This window comes from Triticum aestivum, chromosome 2D (genome assembly GCF_018294505.1).
Source record: "Triticum aestivum cultivar Chinese Spring chromosome 2D, IWGSC CS RefSeq v2.1, whole genome shotgun sequence".
NCBI classification, from domain to species: domain Eukaryota; kingdom Viridiplantae; phylum Streptophyta; class Magnoliopsida; order Poales; family Poaceae; genus Triticum; species Triticum aestivum.
In genome coordinates, this window is record NC_057799.1 from 411,669,844 (window position 1) to 411,690,211 (window position 20,368).

Below are 20,368 nucleotides of genomic sequence, written 5' to 3' on the forward strand. Positions count from 1 at the left end.
AAGATCTGACCTGGCAACAACCTAAGGATGCATACTGAGTAGGTAAGCAAGAGGTAACATAGAAAAACAAGTTTGCTATGAGGTGGAGGTAGAGGTTGTATCATGGCAATATAAATGGCTTGATAGTGGATAGGTAAATAGTTAACCATGAAAGCATTGCATGTAAAGCTAGTACAAGTATCCAAGGTAATGATCGTCCTTGCCTGACAGACCATCAACCTAGTGATAGGTCTAATCCTATGAACTTTCCACGTAGGTAGGCTCATACTTAACATTGGTTCCAGACTCTAGCGGAAAAAAGCAAGTACTAGAAAGACGCAAAGTATGTTAAACATACATTCATGGTTGATGCACAAATATATGCATGCATGACATGTTTAAGAGGATTTAACATGATATAAACATATAGGCAAGTTTCAACAGCATTTGGAAACAAGTGCGATGATTTCCATGTGCAAATCCATAGGCAATATTAAGTTCAAAGTGATTCTGGATAGAACAATATGTTCTAGTAGTTTATCATCCATGAACATGGCATAATCAGATTCCTTGCATTTTTCTAATAGAAATGCATATAAAATTTATTAGAAATAGATGTGTCAAGCTCAAGTTATGGTTGAAATAAGTTTTGAAATGCTTTTAAATAAAACAGAATGGAAAACCAAGAGCATTTCTTGAACCCTTACGCTAAGGTAATCAAAATGGACCTATGGTTGCAATGATTGGATAAAGGATGTTCAAGATATGAATAGAAACATTAAGAGGGTCCTTTTGCAAAAAATAGAACAGAACAGTATTTTGGATTGCCCAAACCTGAAATCCAAGTCCTGGAATGGGCTTCTCATATATTTTTGATTGAAAAACTAATAAAACTCGTTTGAATTAGAGTTATAGAACTCAAGTTATGATTTAACCAAGTTTGAAAGGACACAGAAAGTACAAATTTGAATTTAAAATCTATAGTTTAATTTTGAAAACCAAGGACAGATTTGGAATCCTCACATTTACAGATCAAAATATACCTAAAGTTTGTCAAATTTGATCAAAGGAATTTAAATATGCAAGCATTTGAAGTTTGCAAGAATTTGAAATAATCTAGAATTTGAATTAATTCGAAGAAGATTTAAACATGAAGTTTTATAACTCAGCCTAGCTAGCCATAGATACTGACTAGTGGGATCGAAGGGTGCTGATGCAATGGCAGTGCACAACATGTTTGGCACTAAATAGAGCCTTGCCAAAGTCTTTGACATATAGGGCCATACATCCACGTGTGCACTGTTAGCATTGGGCCCTAGACCCACCTGTCAGTGTCTCGCAGAAACGGAAAAGGGTGCTTATTTGCTATTGTGTCAGCTAGAGCTCAAACCCGATGCGATAGGAACGAGAGGCTCAAGCCATTAGGTTGTGTGCATTTGATCGATAAGAAGAGGGGCTCAACACGCATTGAAGCAACTCGCAAAGCGGAGAGGGGATTTGGGTCGCAGATCTGCCAATCAAATAGGTCCATTTTGCATCATGTTTTGCTACTATCTATCTATACCTATACTAATTAGCGACTCCCAAGAAATTACCACGTTAATCAGCACTTAAGAACCGTTAATCTGGTGGGACCGAGTTATTACGGTGCAGATCAACCATATTTTTTTTAATATAGATCAACCATTTTTTTAGTGGTACATCAACCATATAAATCTATTAGAAATCCCAACCGCATGCTATCACGATTGCACGATATATTTACTCCGTATATAGCCCTCAAAATTGTGAAAAAAATGCCCTCAAAATCCCTCAAAAAAGTATATCTTCTCCACGTTTCTTACTCTCCCTGTAAAAAAAACAATCGTGCGCCATAGTCTCTGCTCCTCCCCACGGTCTCCTCCTCACGTTCTCTCCTCCCCATGGTCTCCTCCTCCCCAGAGAAAGGAAATCAATCATATCTCTCAGATTGGAGCAAGGAAATTAGGAAATTGATCTGGTGTGCTCACGCCATGGAATCTCTCCTCCTCCTCCCATGGAAAAAACAAACAAATCTCTCTCAAATTGGAGCAACCAAGTTGGGGAATAGATCAGTTTCGTCATTTTTTTCCTGATTTAACATTTGAATCGACCTTATCTTTTCAATTGCATTAGGATTCATGTTTTCTACTGCGTCCTTTGACAGTCCTAGGATTCAATCCTAGGTTTGCTGACGTGCGCTCTTTGCGCACTTCGTGGAGATCGCGACGGGGCAGAACCAAGCCCATGCCCTCAAAATCCCTCAAAAAAGTCTATCTTCTCCACGTCTCTTACTCTCCCTGTAAAAAAAAAATCGTGCGCCATAGTCTCTCCTCCTCCCCACAGTCTCCCCCTCACGTTCTCTCCTCCCCATGGTCTCCTCCTCCCCAGAGAAAGGAAATCAATCATATCTCTCAAATTGGAGCAAGGAAATTAGGAATTTGATCTGCTGCGCTCACGCCATGGAATATCTCCTCCTCCTCCCATGGAAAAAAACAAACAAATCTCTCTCAAATTGGAGCAACCAAGTTGGGGAATAGATCAGGTTCGTCGTTTTTTTCCTGATTTAACATTTGAATCGACCTTATCTTTTCAATTGCATTAGGATTCATGTTTTCTACTGCGTCGTTTGAAAGTCCTAGGATTCAATCCTAGGTTTGCTGACGTATGCTCTTTGGGCACTTCATGGAGATCGCGACGGGGCAGAACCAAGCCCATGCCGCCATCTTATAAATTAACTGCAGCCTGAAACAAACTATCTACACATAAAGGAGGCTCCTGTCGGTCGTGAACATCGTCGCTGGTGAACCTTCTCCTGTTTGGTACGTAAGCTTCGTCGTTGCCCAGTTTTTCAGAGATTGTTTGTTTCGTTGGTTAATTCAAAATTTTCGCGACGGGGCAGAACCAAGCCCATGCCACCTGTAACACCCCGCATGTAACTTGCCATATTTGTAACTTCGACTCTTGCCATTTTCGGCTATGTGATATGTTTTTCCCTCCGTTGTTGGGTTTTGTCTTTCGTTTTGTATTTTGTCATGTCTTGCATTTTCATATCACGTCATCATGTGCATTGCATTCGCATACGTGTTCGTCTCATGCATCCGAGCATTTTCCCCGTTGTCCGTTTTCCAATCCGGCGCTCCTATCTCCTCCGGTGCACCCCTCTAGTTTTCTTTCATGTGCGTGTGTCAAACTTTCTTGGGATGGACCGAGGCTTGTCTAAGTGACCTTAATATACCACCCGGAGTCTACCGGTCAAGTTTCGTTCCATTCGGAGGTCGTTTGGTACTCCAACGGTTAACCGGGCATCCGCAAAGTCCATTTGAGTGTCCAGCAAAAACCCCCTCCAAAACCAGCCCAAAGCCCACCAAACTCTCTTCCATGCTCTAGGTCGTTCGATCACGATCGTGTGGGCTAAAACCGCACCTCATTTGGAGTCTCCTAGCTCCCTCTACCTATAAATGAGTGGACATCCCGAAAAACGAAATCTCAGACGAACCCTAACCCTCTCCCTCCGCGCCGCGCCGGACGCGTCCGCCCGCGCCGGACACGTCCGCCGCCGCGCCCCGGCGAATCCGCTGTTGCCACGTGTCCCGCCGGCCTCTCCCTCCGCGCCGGCCCGCGAGCCCGCCGCGGGCCCGCCCGAGCCCGCCGCCGCCTCCTCCGCGCCCGCGCGCGCGCCGCCCCGCACCCGCCGGCGGACCGCGCGCCGCCGGGCCTCCTCGCCGCCGCGCCGGGCGAGCTCGTCGCCGGCCGCCGCCGCCTCCCCTCCGGGCCCCGCCGCCGGACCCGCCGCCCCGGGTCCCCTCCTCCTCCGCCGACGCCCGAGACCGTCGCCCCCTCCTCTCCTAGCTCCGGCCACGGCGAGCAACCTCCGGCCAGATCCGATCCAGAGAAATCGTGCGTTGACTTTTCCCGTTCTCAAAAATCCTCCAAGTCATTTTATTTTACATTAAGTGCTCCTATTCGAGATACCATAACTTTGTGCTTGTAGCTCCGATTCACGCGTATAATATGTCAAATTGTTCGCCTCGTGATGCTCTTCATTTTGCTCAATTGCACCATTTTCATTAGAGGTCATCTTGATGCCCAAATCTTCGTTGGAAGATGGCTAGTTGCTGTTAATCTCTGGTTCTTATCAGAACTTGGAGATTTGTCATTTTTGTATCATTTATTCTGTGCATCTTTTGAGCATGAACTCTACATGTGTTTTGAAGTATGTCATGCCATCTTTCCAGTGGTATAGCCCATGTATTTTGGTGATCTTTGTGGTGACTAGCACAAGCATGCAAAGTAGGTCCCGTAATAATTCTGATTTCAGGGACTTAGTGATTTCTCTAAGTCTTTGTCTGCTGTAATTTTGTTGCCATGTAAACTTGATGCTACAGAGAGATCCATGCATATTTTGGAGATGTTCAGTAAGGATGTTTTGTAGATATAGTTGTAATTGATCCATTCCTGCAATTGTTTGCAATTTTAGAGTACCATAGCATGACTCAATCTTGCTCTACTTTTGCTATAAAATATTTCTGGCAGATTCTTAACATAATTTGCAATCTTGCCAAGCTTATTATAGTTGATCCATACATGCTATGCAATTGTTCTTGCCATGGATAGCTTCATAAACATGCCATCTTGCTGTAGGTATGCTTGGGTTGTCTTGCCTTGCTCTGTAGTGAGTGCATCAAGCTCACAAAGAGGCCTACATATTAACATTTCTGCCATGCTCTGTTTTCTGCTAAGTCTGAAAACCTGATAACGAAACTTGCTATGTTTACATGCTTGCCACCATATCTTCTGGTCCTTTTTGGCTTATGGTCAGTAAGGGACTTTTGTCATGCGCATTTAGTAGAACACTACCATGTCTTGTCTTGCTATGTTAAGTTCCTGTAGCATGTTGATTTCGTGCTCTAAACATTGCTACCTGATGATGATTTCTGCCATGTTCAATTTTTCACCAAGTCTGTGAACCTGTAATCTTTTGCACTTTTGCCATGCTTGTTTGAGCTTGATATGTTGTGAACTAGCAGTAGCTCAGTGTTCATCTTTTGTCAAGCATCTCCTGTAGATTACTGCCATGTGCTTTGTTGCTATGTTGGGATGCTGTAGTATTGTTACTTGTTGTATTTTAAGTGCTATCATGCTGTTTATCGCAGATTAGTGTCATTCTTGTTTTGCTTGCCATTTGCAAACCGTGCATCCGATTCCGGTGATCTTTATATCGATTTCGACCGAAATCATCTCATCTTTCCAGTGGCATGCTTGGTTTGCCAAGTTACTGCCATGTTCATCATTTTCCTTCCGGAGCACGCATATGCATCGCATATCATAACCTGCATATCATACATGTCTTGCATCATGTTGCTTGCGCATTCCTCGTTGTTGATTGTGGTTCCATTTGTTTGTATTCTTGTCTTGGGTAGAGCCGGGAGACGAGTTCGTGAACGAGGAACCTGTCGAGTACACTTACGAGGATCAAGCTTTCGACAACTCTGAGAACCTTGCAGGCAAGATGACCATCCCTCGAAATCACTTCTATCTTTGCATGCTAGTTGTTTCGCTCTATTGCCATGCTCCGCTACCTATCACTTGCTATATCATGTCTCCTATTTTAGCCATGTCAGCCCCTAACCATCCTTTCCTAGCAAACCGTTGTTTGGCTATGTTACCGCTTTTGCTCAGCCCCTCTTATAGCGTTGCTAGTTGCAGGTGAAGTTGAAGTTTGTTCCATGTTGGAACATGGATATGTTGGGATATCACAATATCTCTTATTTAATTAATGCATCTATATATATTTTGGTAAAGGGTGGAAGGCTCGGCCTTATGCCTGGTGTTTTGTTCCACTCTTGCCGCCCTAGTTACTGTTATACCGGGATTATGTTCCTTGAGTTTGCGTTCCTTACACGGTCGGGTGATTTATGGGACCCCCTTGACAGTTCGCCTTGAATAAAACTCCTCCAGCATGGCCCAACCTTGGTTTTACCAGTTGCTACCTAAGCCTTTTCCCCCGGGTTTTCGCGAGCCCGAGGGTCATCTTATTTTAACCCCCCCAGGCCAGTGCTCCTTCGAGTGTTGGTCCAAACTGAGCAGACTGCGGGGCCACCTCCTGGAAACTCGAGGTCTGGTTTTACTCGTAGGATGTCTCATCCGGTGTGCCCTGAGAACGAGATATGTGCAGCTCCTATCGGGATTTGTCGGCACATTCGGGCGGCTTTGCTGGTCTTGTTTTACCATTGTCGAGATGTCTTGTAAACCGGGATTCCGAGACTGATCGGGTCTTTCCGGGAGAAGGTTTATCCTTCGTTGACCGTGAGAGCTTATGATGGGCTAAGTTGGGACACCCCTGCAGGGTAATATCTTTCGAAAGCCGTGCCCGCGGTTATGAGGCAGATGGGAATTTGTTAATGTCCGGTTTTAGATAACTTGTCTCTTGACCCAATTAAAATACACCAAGTGCGTGTGTAGCCGTGATGGTCTCTTCTCGGCGGAATCCGGGAAGTGAACACGGTCTGTGTTATGTTTGACGTAAGTAGGTGTTCAGGACCTCTTCTTGGTCATTGCTAGATGACGTCCGTTCCTTTGCTTCTCTTCTCGCTCTCATTTGCGCAAGTTAGCCACCATATATGTTTTGCCGCTGCAGCTCCACCTCTTTGCACCTCTTGTCATATAAGCTTAAATAGTCTTGATCTCGCGGGTGTGAGATTGCTGAGTCCCCGTGACTCACAGATACTTCCAACAACAGTTGCAGGTGCCGACGATGCCAGTGCAGACGATGGCGTCGATCTCAAGTGGGAGTTCGACGAGGAACGTGGTCGTTATTATGTGTCTTTTCCTGATGATCAGTAGTGGAGCCCAGTTGGGACGATCGGGGATCTAGCATTTGGGGTTGTCTTATTTTCATCTGGATTTTGACCGTACTCGGTCTATATGATTGTATTTTGGATGATGTATGAATGATATTTATGTATTGTGTGAAGTGGCGATTGTAAGCCAACTCTTTATCCCATTCTTGTTCATTACATGGGATTGTGTGAAGATGACCCTTCTTGCGACAAAACCACTATGCGGTTATGCCTCTAAGTCGTGCCCCGACACGTGGGAGATATAGCCGCATCGTGGGCGTTACACCACCATCTTATAAAATAACTGCAGCCTGAAACAAACTATCTACACATAAAGGAGGCTCTTGTCGGTCGTGAACATCGTCGCTGGTGAACCTTCTCCTGTTTGGCACGTAAGCTTCGTCGTTACCCAGTTTTTCAGAGATTGTTTGCTTCATTGGTTAATTCAAAATTTTAGTCTATTTACTTCATATTGCTTATGAACTTCACAATGGGCAAGAGAAAATCTTTCTTCGCAAGTGAAGCCTTGGATTTGCCAGAGACTAAGAAATTACTAAGCAACAAATTTATGCTTGCTTACAATTCAAATTACTTTTTGTTGCTTTCTAGCCCAGTTCTGAGAGAGATTATTTGTTTCGTTGGTTCAATCAAATTGTTAGGCTCTGGACTTCATACTACATGCAAATTGCATGACCACCAATATGTAATCTTCTGGAAATTGTGTTTTTATAGGTCAACTCCTTTTGTTTACCCTCAAAACAATGGCATACGATATGCTCCATGAGATTAGCAATCAGAAGGATTCCTGGAAAGTCAAGGTCAGAATAATTAGGCTATGGGATGCCATTAATCTCGACAACAATGAACTTATTAGCCTTGACATGATACTACTTGATGAAGAGGTTAGCTTAATGATGAAACTTTATGAATTTCCAACATAAATACACTATTGTGAGTTGTAGTAGTTACTATAATATTAATGCATCTTCTCGCTGCACTGTAATGTTTCAGGGTACTATGATACATGGCAAGGTAATGAAGCATATGGTTAACAAGTTCAGACCATTGATCCAAGAAGGTTTAGTCTACATGATAGCAAATTTTAAGGTTATGTCTGCAATGAATTTCCGTCCAGTTGAAAGCGAAAAGGTTCTAAATTTCTTGCACACGACAAAAATTCAAGAGATAAAAGGTCAAAAAAATATCAAAATAGCAGAACAAATACACAGGATTTCAGAGTTGCACCCAAGCTATATGTCAATGCAGTACCCCTTGCTTTTTCCATATGGAGAAGATGGTTTCAGACCAGAAATAGAGTATGAAAATAAAAGAGGCAGCAAAGGTAAAAGAAAGTATGTAACAATGCTGGAGTTTTATGCGTATCGCATACAACAACGTCTGAACCAAGCTTCAACATTGCAAATGAGTGGACGTTTGTTCCTGCAGTTCTTAGTTGATGCAGCAACGTGCATTGAACAGTGGAGACTAAATTGGTACAGGACAAACCAAGGTAAGTTGAGGACAGAACTGTACAGAGGACTGCATGATGCAATAGAAAATGGAGATACACGAACCGAACAAGTTGGAGAAAGACTCATACTACCCTCATCATGTAATGACAGTCCAAGAAATAAGCAGCAAAACTACCAAGATGCCATGGCGATTTGTCGTTGGGCTGGCTATCCTGATCTCTTCATTACTTTTACATGCAATCCAAAATGGCTGGAAATACAAGATATGTTGGATCTGATTCCAGGCCAGAAACCTGAAGATCGTCCAGATATCGTTGCCAGAGTATTCATGTTAAAACTGAAGGAACTTATGAATGACATAAAGAACGGAAAGTGTTTTGGACAAACAATTGCAAGTAAGTTTACCTAATAAGTACATATTCACTCTTTCGTAGATGATTGTCCTAACTCATTTCTTCTCAAATTTGTTTACTTTCATAAAGTTGTCTACACTATAGAGTTCCAGAAAAGAGGCCTCCCGCATGCACACATACTGGTGTTTCTACACCCAGATGATAAAGATACAAGTCCTTCCCAGATCGACAAAATCATATCAGCCGAAATTCCTGATAAGAATAGTGATCCAGAAGGGTACGAAGCAGTGCAAAATTACATGATACATGGTCCATGTGGTCAAGCACACCCAAAATCACCATGCATGGTTGATAAAAGTTGTGCCAAACATTTCCCCAAGAAATTTTGCACTGAGACTACCATAGATGAAGATAACTATCCAGTATATAGAAGGCGAGATGATGGCAACACTGTGGACAAGAATGGAGTGAAGCTAGACAATAGATTTGTTGTGCCATACAATAGAAACCTACTGATCAAGTATCAAGCCCACATAAATGTTGAGTGGTGCAACAGATCAAGGTCTATAAAGTATTTATTCAAATACATCCACAAAGGAGAAGATCGAACAACCGTCTTGATAGAAGCGGAAGACCAACAAAGTGAAACAAGAGCTAGCAAATTAACAAACAGGGACGACGAAATCAAGAGGTACCTTGATGCCCGGTACATATCTGGATGTGAAGCCGCATGGCGATATTTCAGTTTCCTCTTCAGTACAGAGAGCCTGCGGTTGAAAGGTTACAATTTCACCTAGAAAATGAACATGTTGTGGTGTTGCCGGACTCAATGGATTTAGATCAAATTGTATCCCGACCTAACATAGAAAAGACAATGTTCACAGAATGGATGACAGCCAACCAGTTGCATGAAGAAGCTCGCAGTTTGACGTATGCACAGTTTCCAACCAAATGGACTTGGCATGCACAAGAGAAAGAATGGAGGAAAAGGCGTGGTGGAAAAAAAGACCATAGGCAGGATTTACTATGCACAACCAACGAGCGGTGAAAAATACTACTTGAGAATGTTGTTAAATACCGTCAAAGGATGCAGATCATATGAAGAAATTTGAACAGTTGATGGGGTTGTACATCCAACATTCAAATCCGCATGTTATGCTCTTGGGCTACTTAATGACGCTAAAGAGTGGGATGACTGCATCAAGGAAGCATCCCATTAGGCCTCTGCTCCTCAAATGCGCCAACTTTTCTGCACAATACTTTTATTTTGTGAGGTGACGGATCCCGCAAAGTTGTGGCAAACAAATTGGGAGTTACTATCTGAGGATATCCAACGTCGGCAAAGAAGAATATTCAATTTTCAGGCCCTGGAACTCAACTCGGCACAAATAAAGAGCCTGCTCCTGGCAGAGATAGAACAACTATTGACTAAAGGTGGTAAGTCCCTCAAAGATTTTCCAGGAATGACACTACCAGATAGTTCAGTTCTTCAAGATCTAAATATTAGATTAGTAAATGAGGAACTAAACTATGATAAAGATTCTTTAAGAATAGAACACATGAAGTTACTGCATAAGCTAAATCAGGACCAGAGGATGGCTTTTGATGTTATAATAGAATCAGTCAACGACAGTCTTGGAAAAATGATTTTTGTTGATGGATATGGTGGAAATGGAAAGACATTTCTGTGGAAAGCAGTCATGACAAAATTAAGATCTGAAGGAAAAATAGTTCTAGCAGTTGCTTCAAGTGGTATAGCAGCAATTCTTTTACAGGGTGGAAGAACAGCTCATTCAAGATTTCACATTCCCCTCAAGATCACTAACGAGTCCACATGCAACATCAAGCAAGGAGCTAATAAAGAAAACATCACTGATAATATGGGATGAAGCACCTATGACACACAAGCATTGTTTTGAGGCACTAGATAAGAGTTTGAGAGACATACTTCGATTCACATATGAGGACGCAGAGCATAGACCATTTGGAGGAATGACAGTAGTCTTGGGAGGTGACTTCAGGCAAATCCTACTAGTTATACCAAAGGGGAAAAGGGAACATATCATTTCTGCATCAATAAAGAAATCCTACCTATGGAAGAACTTTGAGGAGTACCGACTCAAAGAAAATATGCGTCTGAATTCATCCGAAGGTAGTCCAGAAGAGAAAGCAAAAACATCTGAATTCGCAAACTGGATACTAAACATAGGCGATGGCACAACGTCAACAATAGATGAAGAGGATTGGGTTAGCATCCCAGAGGACCTTATTTTACATGAAGGGGATGACCCGAAAGCATCTATTGTTAACACCACCTATCCTGACTTACACAGAAAATACACTGATAGAACATACCTTGTGGAAAGAGCGATCTTGTGCCCAGGAAACGAGACTGTTGACCAGATTAATGCCTACATCATGTGTTAAATCCCTGGAGAAGAGGTAACCTATTTCAGTTCAGATGCAACATGCAAGGCAATGTCTACGGTGGAAGATGAAGATATGTTGTACCCAACTGAGTTTCTGAATAGTCTTACATTTTCTGGAATACCAGACCATGAACTGAGGCTGAAAGTAGGATTACCAATAATGCTTATGAGGAACATCAATCAAAGTGCGGGACTTTGCAATGGGACAAGACTAATAATAACACAGCTAGGAAAGCGTTTCATTGAAGGCCAGGTCATAACATGTCCTAACGTTGGTGACAAAGTTTACATCCCACGAATTATCATGTCACCAAGTGATTCAAAATGGCCTTTCATTCTGAAAAGGAGACAATACCCAATATCAGTGTGCTTTGCTATGACTATAAACAAAAGCCAGGGGCAATCTCTCAAAAAAGTTGGACTCTACTTAGAAAGGCAAGTGTTCACACATGGACAACACTATGTTGCAATGTCAAGGGTGACCAGCAGAAATGGATTGAAGATACTCATCTCAGATGAAGAGCGTCCATCCGACAAGGTTGCAAAAAACATTGTTTACAAGGATATATTATAGATTTTGTTACAAGCATTCTGATATGACTAAATATAATGTGATGCAGACATAGCAGCCTTATTTGGTTTCAAATTGATATATCTGAAATATTTTAACAGAATGAAATTTATTTACTTTTGGGTATCTTATTATATGCGTATATAGTCTATAGTCATTATTTAATTTAGTCTGATTTTAGAATTTCTAGCAAACTCAATGTTTTGATGCATCCATTTAACAAACCCAAATATAGTGTTTGTGAGCTTGGGCCCTTGACTTTTTTTATGGTGTTTCTCTGAAGATTGAACTATATTTAAGCTCTCTCTGACTGTAAGAGGACGGCCACTATACTTTATTTTCAAAATAGTGGAAATACATTCATAAGACAATGTATTCACACAGATACCTAATGGAGGGCTCACAACTGATTTGACAAAAATCAATATCAGTTATGTATGCATCACGTATGTGCTTTTATCAATTACTATAACCTTTCTTTCTTTCCTGGCAATTCAGATCTGATTTAACAAATAATAGAAAATTCCAAGAGTCTAATTGCTAGATAAAATATTAGAAACAGTAATTTGATAACCGTGCTATGCATGCCTGAAATTTATTTCATAGAGAGAGGACATGGTAAGGCAAAGGAAAGATATGCACCTGTTCGTACAAACACAGGGTCAAAGGAAAATGGGGATGGATAAGAGTCGCCGCCGCTTTTGCTGGATGTGGAAACTCCGCTCAACAACGCGGGCACCGGAGGAGATTGCAGATTCACCGGGGACGACCTACCACACGGCAAAGGGGAACGGCCGGATGGCTGCCGCTACAGCCGGCGTTGCGATGTGGTTCGCGAGGAATGACTTCCTGAGGTTACTGATGTACGTTGTCAACGAGAGCCACTGGCGCAGCCACTCTCATGGGGCGGATTAGGCGAGCAAACTAGACAGGACGCCAGCGCCGACCGCGGCCGGCGAACCCGCCGACGACCCAAACAAAAAAATCTATCACTGATAAACATGCGCACAGTAGTGTAAAGAGGAGTAATATGTTACTCCTTCTATAAGAGCGTTTAGATTATTATTTTTGAGCGAAGTTTACAGCATTTACATAGTGATCTAAACACCATTATATTTCTTTAAAGAGGAAGTACCAATTTAAATGCGGTAGCAAATTAAATTAGGTTTCATATATTAAAAAATTGTGTAATAAAATTATATGAGACCAATTTAAATTAACTTCGTACCAAATATGAGCAAAGAAAATGGGGATAATTATTTACCTTGCTTACAATTTAATCCAAATGAACATCACAATTCCCTTCAAATAAACTACTAGCTCTGTACAGTGATAAAATACAAGACGGTTTTAACAGAAAATACTACCAAAAAATACCAATCTAAATAATACACATGTAATGGCCTCCTAGAAAAGTAACTACAAATAATAGCGAAATCTAATTGTCGAATATCCAGAACAAATGTTAATTTACATAAAAGAAATTAAATATATTAAAAGATTTTTGTGTGTCAAAAGAATAAATTTAGCGCTCTTTAGATTCAACCATTCATCTATTCAGACCTAGATACTTTAACAAATGAACTAAATAGCTGCTATTTATTGTGATGGTTTTATCCAACACAATAAATATGCTAGCCCGTGCGAATGCACGGGTTGCCGTCTAGTTATTATAATGTTTTGATCACAATAACACTTTGTTATGCAATTCTAATGCATTTTCTCTCTTAATTTGCAAGATTTACATGAAGAGGGAGATTGCCGGCAACAGGAATTCTAGACCTAAAAAAGCTATATCAGAGTTACCTATTCTGCACAACTCCAAATGACCTGAATTTCACGGAGAATTTTTATTGAATATATATAATACTAGAGCAAAGAAGTACCAGAGGGGGCCCACCAGTTGCCCACAAAGCAACATGGCACCCCTGATGCCTTGTGGGGCCCCTGGCAGGCCTCTGGCCCCCATCTTCTGCTATATTAAGGGTTTTGACCTAGAAAAAAAGAAGACTTTCCGGACGAAGCACTTTAGCTGATGAGAAGTGGTCGTAGATGAGAAAGAAGAGGAGTGTCATCATTTTTGCATTCCAGTCAGACTCTCTGCACGTAGTCGACGTAAACGTACTTGTGCACCTCCTGGACACGATGGTTTGAACTCGGGAATGAAGGATAACATGGGCGCCATGCATTCTCTCTCTGGTTGCTTGGAGAATGGGGATCTCGAGAGGTGTGGGGCTTCTTGGAGGAGGGGTAAAGGGAGAGGAAAGGATGGGGGAGCGCGTCACGCGGTTGGTGGCTAAAAGGAGGAGGATAGAAGGCTCACTTGAAATCAGATGTTTTTTACGATAGTTCACTTGTGTCACCTAAAATTGATTTTCGCCGCTGAAAATGGTACGGTGACAATTTTAAGCCATCACCCCCACTATCACCGAAGTGTTGTCACAAAAAGTAAAATCTTGACGGTACCGGTTTTCTGTCACCTAAGATTGTGTCCTAGGTGACGGACACATTTTTGTCATGAATGGTCATTTTTGGTGATTGGCAAAAATGTCACCTATAATAGGCCAATTTGTCACCTAAGATTATTTTTGGTGACGATAATCCATCACCAGTAATTTCTTAGTTTGACCAGTCAAAGATTCTGACAAATGGGCCCAGCAGTTGCTGACTTGGCTGCTTTCATGTGGGTTTGACGTAGGTTTTATCACCGATGGTGCCCTTCAGTAATAAGTTAGGCATCAGTTTTGATGTCACATCCCTAGCTTTGCTATGCACTTGGACTAGTCTTAGTTGTTGCATCATGTTTAAATTTCATTCAAACTTGAAATGGGGATTTTACAAACCCTAGCACCCCTCTCAAATACTAGGGTTAACTAAAAATAATTTCAATGAATACAAAATGCCCTTCACAAAAGTTCATCATTTTTGAATGGGTTGAAAACCTCTGCCAAAAATGGTGCACATTTTTTTAGGTCATCCTAGATTTTTGAATTAAATCATCAAGTATCTGAATTTGGGAATTTAATTCTTATATTTATTTTAAATGCCCAAATAATTCTGGAAATAGTTGATGGTTGTTGGGAAATATTTCAAAAGTGCCCACAAATTATTTCAGGATTTTATGAAATAGTTTAGTATTTTTGCTAAAACAAAAATAGAAAAATAAAATAGAGAAATAGAAACAAAATAGAAAAATGAAATAAGAAATAGAAAAAAATAGAGAGAGAGAGAGGAAACTTACCAGGCCACTTAACTGTGCCGGCCCAACCCACCTGGGTAGTGCCAGTCGTCTTCTCCACCGCACCAGGAGGACGCAGGCGCGTGCCGGACGCGCGCACGCCAGCTCCTGCTTCCACCGCGACGCCTTGGCCCTTCTAGCCTTGCCAGCGCAATGCCCACGAGCTCCTCTTTCCTCTCCCCTTTCTCTCGGTCTCCCTCCCCTCCTCTACTCTCTCTCCCGCAACCCTCCGAGAGCACCGACTAGCGGAACTGCGGCCACCGTCCACCCCTTGCCTGACCGACGAGTCCAGAAGAACGACAGTATCGTCTTCATCATCTACGCCGAGCGACATGTCGTCAGAGGCCGTGAAGCGTCGCCATCAAGCATAACCCCGCCGTCTCTGCTCGCAGATCACCGACAATGCCACGTCGTTGTCGGACTCGCCATGAGCCCCTGCCTACAAGGCCTCACTGTTACCTCTACTGGACTCGCCATGAGCCCCTGCCTCTTTCCCCTCTCTCCCCGCGGTCGTATGCGTCCTCTAACCACTACGGCCATCCAAGCTGACAGCTCCTCTCCACCAGCCATGTCGCCACCATGGTTATGGTTGTGCAAGCTCGCTTCCGAGCACACCACTGTGCTCAGCATGTCTCCAGCAGCCCGCAGACACAACCAGCTCGGCCAGAGATGCCCCATAGCGCCAATCCGACACGCCCGTAGCTCCGGCCGCCGCATACCTCATCGGAAATTGAAATCCATATCTAGGCATTTTTATGTGCATAATTCAAATTTGAACTACATGCACATTCTCCAGTGCATATAAATTGGTTGAAAAATCAAATCAAAGTTGTACTCCAATGTGGAGGCCCACCGAGAAGCGTGCGAGCTGTATGCCGTGTAGGCTCACCGGGAAGCGAGCCCTTTGACTTCCATGGCCGCCTGCCTTGCTTGCATCCTCTTCATTAATGGCGCCCAAGACGCAGTTTAATACGGTTTTTAAAAACACCCATCGCAAACGTTTTAGTTAGAACACCTGTATGCAAACCGACAATTTCCCTAGGAAGCCAAGGGAAAATGTGCCGAGCAGGATTTGTGCAGCTCTTAATCGCAAACGTTTTAGTTAGAACACCCGTATGCAAACCAACAGCTTCCCCAGGAAGCCAAGAGAAAATGTGCCGAGCAGGATTTCTGCAGCTCTTGACCGCAAACGTTTTAGATAGAACACCCGTATGCAAAGTGAGAGCTATGGTCTTCCCCCTTAAGTCAAGGGAAAATTCGCAGCGTAGGATTTGTGCATCCCTTCAACGCAAACGGTTGTTTTGGATGACCCGTGTGCAACCACGTACAAATAATTTTGTAAGATTTGCATCTGTCATATTGGGTATGTTCCATTTGTGAAACTGGAAAGATTGACATTTGTTGATCTAGTAACATTGCCATTTGTCATTCCTTATAACACTGTGATTTGTCAAAATATGCAGCTTAAACTCACTAGCACTATCTAATTTTTGCAACTGAAATTCAGTAATTAAGCATAGATTTCATTCATAGATTAAGCAGTCGTTCTTAATTTATACAAACAATTCAACTGGACAGCTGAACCGACCAAACGTTTCTCCAATTGTTGCCAACCACGTACTGAAATAGCTAGTTCAACTATATACTAGCTAATTTTAAGTACGTCGTACAGTGCCACCACATCTATAGTCAGATGAACTAAACAAAATAGCCCCTAAATACTACTACTATGGAGGGGCTTTGTGCTACTTCCGACGGCCTCTCCTCTGCCGAGCGTGCTCAGTAAGAGGCATAGGAGGAGGACGAGCCTACCGACGAGCTGGACAACTGCAATACGGCACCTACCGCTGCTGCACGTTCAGCGACGCTTGCCAGCTCGAACGCCCACTACTGCTCCAAACGACCCCTCTCGAAGCGGCCGTACTGCTCGTATATCTCCTGATTCCTCGCCTCTGCGTCGGTGTGTGCTGTAGCCACGACTGCGGTAAGGCACTTTGCGTGCTCGACGAGGCGCTCCTCCTCCACTCGCAGGAACTCGATGTAGCATGCAAGGTTGCTGACGCACGTGCGGGCCTCCACCTCTGCCTCCCTTCTTCGGGCGGCGATGGCGGAGCGGGTGATGATCCCGACAGTCGACGCCGGGCTGGCGGCAACGACGGCCACCTCCCGTCTTCGGGCCGCGGTGGCGGAGCGGGTGATGGTGGCTGGCAGTGGGGTGGCGGCCACGACGGCCACCTCCCTCCTTCGTGCCACTGTGGCGGAGCGGGTGGAGGCCGGTAGTGGGGTGGCGGCCACGACGGCCACCTCCCGCCTTCGGGCCATGGCGGCGGAGTGGGTGATGGCCCTGGCTTTCGACGGTGCTGTGGCGGCAATGGCGGCCGGCAACAGCTGCTGACGGGCACCGGCGGCGGAGCGTGTGGTGGGTGTTCCATGCACACCCAACAGGGATGCCACGCGCACTACACTACGCTGGGGACTGCGCTGCCGCCGCGGTGTAGCCTCCCAGCTGGAGCTGTCCTCTGATGACGACGGAGTAGCTGAGTGACGACGACGGACCGGTGCCATTGGCGATTGTGTGAGAAGCAGACGAGATAAGCTACAGGGAGGGAGGGGAAAATGCAATGCGGGACTCGCCGGCCGTGAGGGTTTATATAGCAGGCCAGTAAGCATTGGGATTTTGGGGGATTTCACCGAGTCGGGCGGGAAGCTTGCGCGGGAACCTACGAGGTTGCGTGGGAACGGGCTCACCGACGATTCATTGGCGCCACTTCGAGCTACCGTTTGGTCAAAAGAACGCCCCCGCACGCTGTGCAAGCTTGTGCTGTAAGCCGTCTGCAGCAGCGGGGTGACAAGACGTGCGAGAGGAGGACGAAAGAACACGTACACATACGGTTAATACAAAAAAATGTTTGTGATTTAATTACCTACTATACCCCGTCCTGGTTTATAAGTAGGATTTAACTAATAAAATATGAATGCATGTCGCCAAAGATTATATCATTGGATTCGTATTTGAACATAGTTTCCAGTTATACAATTTTTGTAACATGCATTAACACTTTTTTGGTTAAATTTAACGTTACATACCAGCAAGTGTTTGCCCACAACACACATGGCTTATTCCATCACAAACATCTCGGATGGATCAACTGTATGCCATGTATCGCACACACAACTCTAATCTAATTCATGCTTGATGTCTCTGACATCGCTCGCACAGTTCGTCTTATTTGCCACGTATCACTATGCCGGCCTCTGCTTGCTGTTAGGCGCCGCGGCGCGCTCTGCTCGTGTCCGTCGGCGCGCTCTGCTCGCATCTGTCGGCGCGCTCGGCTTGTGGATAGCTTTTCCTTGCGTGTTCAACTATTATATGCATATATATGGTTGCCCGCCGTTGAGGCGACCGCGGAGCGCTCTTCTCGCGTCCCTCTGCGCGCGCTTTGCCAGCGGATGGGCGTGCGCACGATCACATCGGGGCCCCATATGCATGCGGTTCCGCCGCGCGTGTTACCACGCGATGCAGTTATGTGCGACACGATGGAGTTGCCGCTGCAAATTAGAACCGCCAATAGGGCCTGCCGATATTCCAGGCCGTCCGGCTTCCCCTTTAATTCCCGCGGCCATTATAACCTTAGTCTCTTCAACCTTTCGATCGCGCCCCATAAAACAACAAGCACACCCACGACGACACATAGAGAGGGGATGTCTAGCGGCGCTCCAATGGAGTTCAGCGAGCATAAAGTGGAGACCCACATGAGGAAGACGGATCTCTCGGTGGTGTACACCATTGACCTGGCCGTGGTGGATGACTACATCAACACCGTTGAGCAGTTGCTTGCTCGAGACAAGTACAAGGTGGTCGGCATCGACCTCCAGTACACCATCGGCTGTCCCAACATAGATCAGAAGGTTTCCAACGCCTAGTTGTGCATGGGCCATCATGTCCTCATCTACCACTACTGCATGGCCACAGAGCCTTGCGACCGTTTCACCAGGTTTGTCAACAGCATCGACTACAAGTTCGCCACGGTGGAAACCACCAACGATGTAAAAGCGCTGAGGGTAACGGGCTTGGCCTGCAAGAACCTTGTCGAAATCCGTGAGCACTACAGGGTCTGGGGCAGCACGAAGAAGGACTCCCTGGTTGAACTCGCCTCAGCCATCATCGACCCATACTACGAAGAGATGAAGCAGGATGCCAACAAAACATGTCCCGTATCCTGGCACGGGGCCTGGATGAGGCAACTGGATGAACCTCACCTCAGTTTCACGGCCAAGAGCGTGTACACATGCTAGGAGATGCACAGGTGGATTGTTGACATGAGGAAGTGCCTTGTTACAGAGATCGAGGAGGCCGGATCGAGCCACAACCAGAGCAAGCGTCACAAGAAGTAGATGATGATCAGATGATCATTTATCCTAGTTAATCATGCATGTAATATATAGTTTACTTTGGTGTGTGGAAATGTTATGTGTGTAGTAGCCACCTATGTAATTATGCATGTAATAATTTACTTTGGTGTGTGCAAATGCCATGGTTGTAGTAGCCACCTATGTAAGTGGATATTTAATTTGGTTATGCAACCATGTCCTTATAAATGTGTGTGTCTATATATATATATATATATATATATAGGGTAGCACTATTCTGATCCTGGGATCAGAATAGTTATTTGGATAGCCGATCCGATATTGCTGAACTCCCGAACCCGGTGGAACGAAGAAGAAAAAACACGACCGCCGGTCCCCCACCTCCCGCACTCCGTCCATCCCCAACTCCCGCACTCCAACTCCTCGGCGCCCCCACCCACCAGGCACCAGCCCCCGGAACCGCCGCCGCCGTCGCCTGTAACCTCGCGCGCGCACCCTGCGGGCCGGGATCCGTCCGCCCAAGCATCCGCCCATGGCCTCCGCCCGCTGCTCCCCGTCGATCTCCGCGCGCTGCCGCCCCACCTTCCCGGCCATCCCCTCCACGCGCTGTCGCCCCACCTCGCCTTCCCCGCGCAACGCCGCTGCCCTCCCTACCTTCCCCGTGCGATTCCGCCGCCCCACCGCGCCCCCAACCGGCGCTACAACCCCAGCGCCGCCCGGCCCCCACCTGCCCCAACTGGCGAGGCCGCCATCGCCTTGCCCCAATCGGCACCGCCGCCGCAGCCCCACCCCAACCTTGCGCATCGCCAACGGCCGCACCACATCGCCGGTGCCGGAGGACAGCACGACGCCTTCACCTCCTCCGTCGACGGAGGCCACCGACCACCGGCTCTCGCAGCGCCTCACTCCCGCGGCATGTCTCCACGTGCAGCAACATCAGCATTCCTTTCTCGCGACTGTTTTCTTTTCTGAATTTTTGCTAGTACGGACACCCACAGAGGAAGAGAAGCACCTCTGAATCTGAAGTTTACATGAAACTGAACTTCTACCTCTTTGCTACAGGAGGGGTCATTAGAGTCCTTAATCGCTTCCACT

General features: G+C 45.1%; 1 protein-coding gene and 1 long non-coding RNA gene across 3 annotated transcripts; both read left to right on the forward strand.

Annotated features, from left to right (window-relative positions):
- Positions 1-1,858: 1,858 nt before the first annotated feature.
- Positions 1,859-5,520, forward strand: LOC123053491 (uncharacterized). Its single transcript, XR_006425626.1, has 3 exons — positions 1,859-2,542; positions 2,634-2,819; positions 5,421-5,520. It is a non-coding gene; the product is annotated as an uncharacterized lncRNA (long non-coding RNA).
- Positions 5,521-6,936: 1,416 nt separating this feature from the next.
- Positions 6,937-11,764, forward strand: LOC123053488 (uncharacterized). 2 transcript variants are annotated; one of them, XM_044476964.1, is made up of 4 exons: positions 6,937-7,231; positions 7,572-7,741; positions 7,851-8,706; positions 8,794-11,764. In XM_044476964.1, exons 2-4 carry the CDS (start codon positions 7,601-7,603, stop codon positions 9,459-9,461), a joined length of 1,665 nt encoding a protein of 554 aa, XP_044332899.1. In that variant the 5' UTR covers positions 6,937-7,231; positions 7,572-7,600; the 3' UTR covers positions 9,462-11,764. The 2 variants fall into 2 exon arrangements, with proteins under 2 accessions (XP_044332899.1, XP_044332900.1); XM_044476965.1 differs by lacking the exon at positions 6,937-7,231 and having other exon boundaries at positions 7,579-7,741; positions 7,851-11,764.
- The last annotated feature ends 8,604 nt before the right edge of the window (positions 11,765-20,368 follow it).

What these genes read in the sequence shown, in the direction of transcription:
- LOC123053488 (XM_044476964.1), top strand. Translation starts at nt 7,601, where the DNA reads ATGGCATACGATATGCTCCATGAGATTAGCAATCAGAAGGATTCCTGG. An exon ending in TGATACTACTTGATGAAGAG is followed by an intron (nt 7,742 to 7,850) that starts GTTAGCTTAATG and finishes GTAATGTTTCAG; the next exon opens with GGTACTATGATACATGGCAA. An exon ending in TTTTGGACAAACAATTGCAA is followed by an intron (nt 8,707 to 8,793) that starts GTAAGTTTACCT and finishes ACTTTCATAAAG; the next exon opens with TTGTCTACACTATAGAGTTC.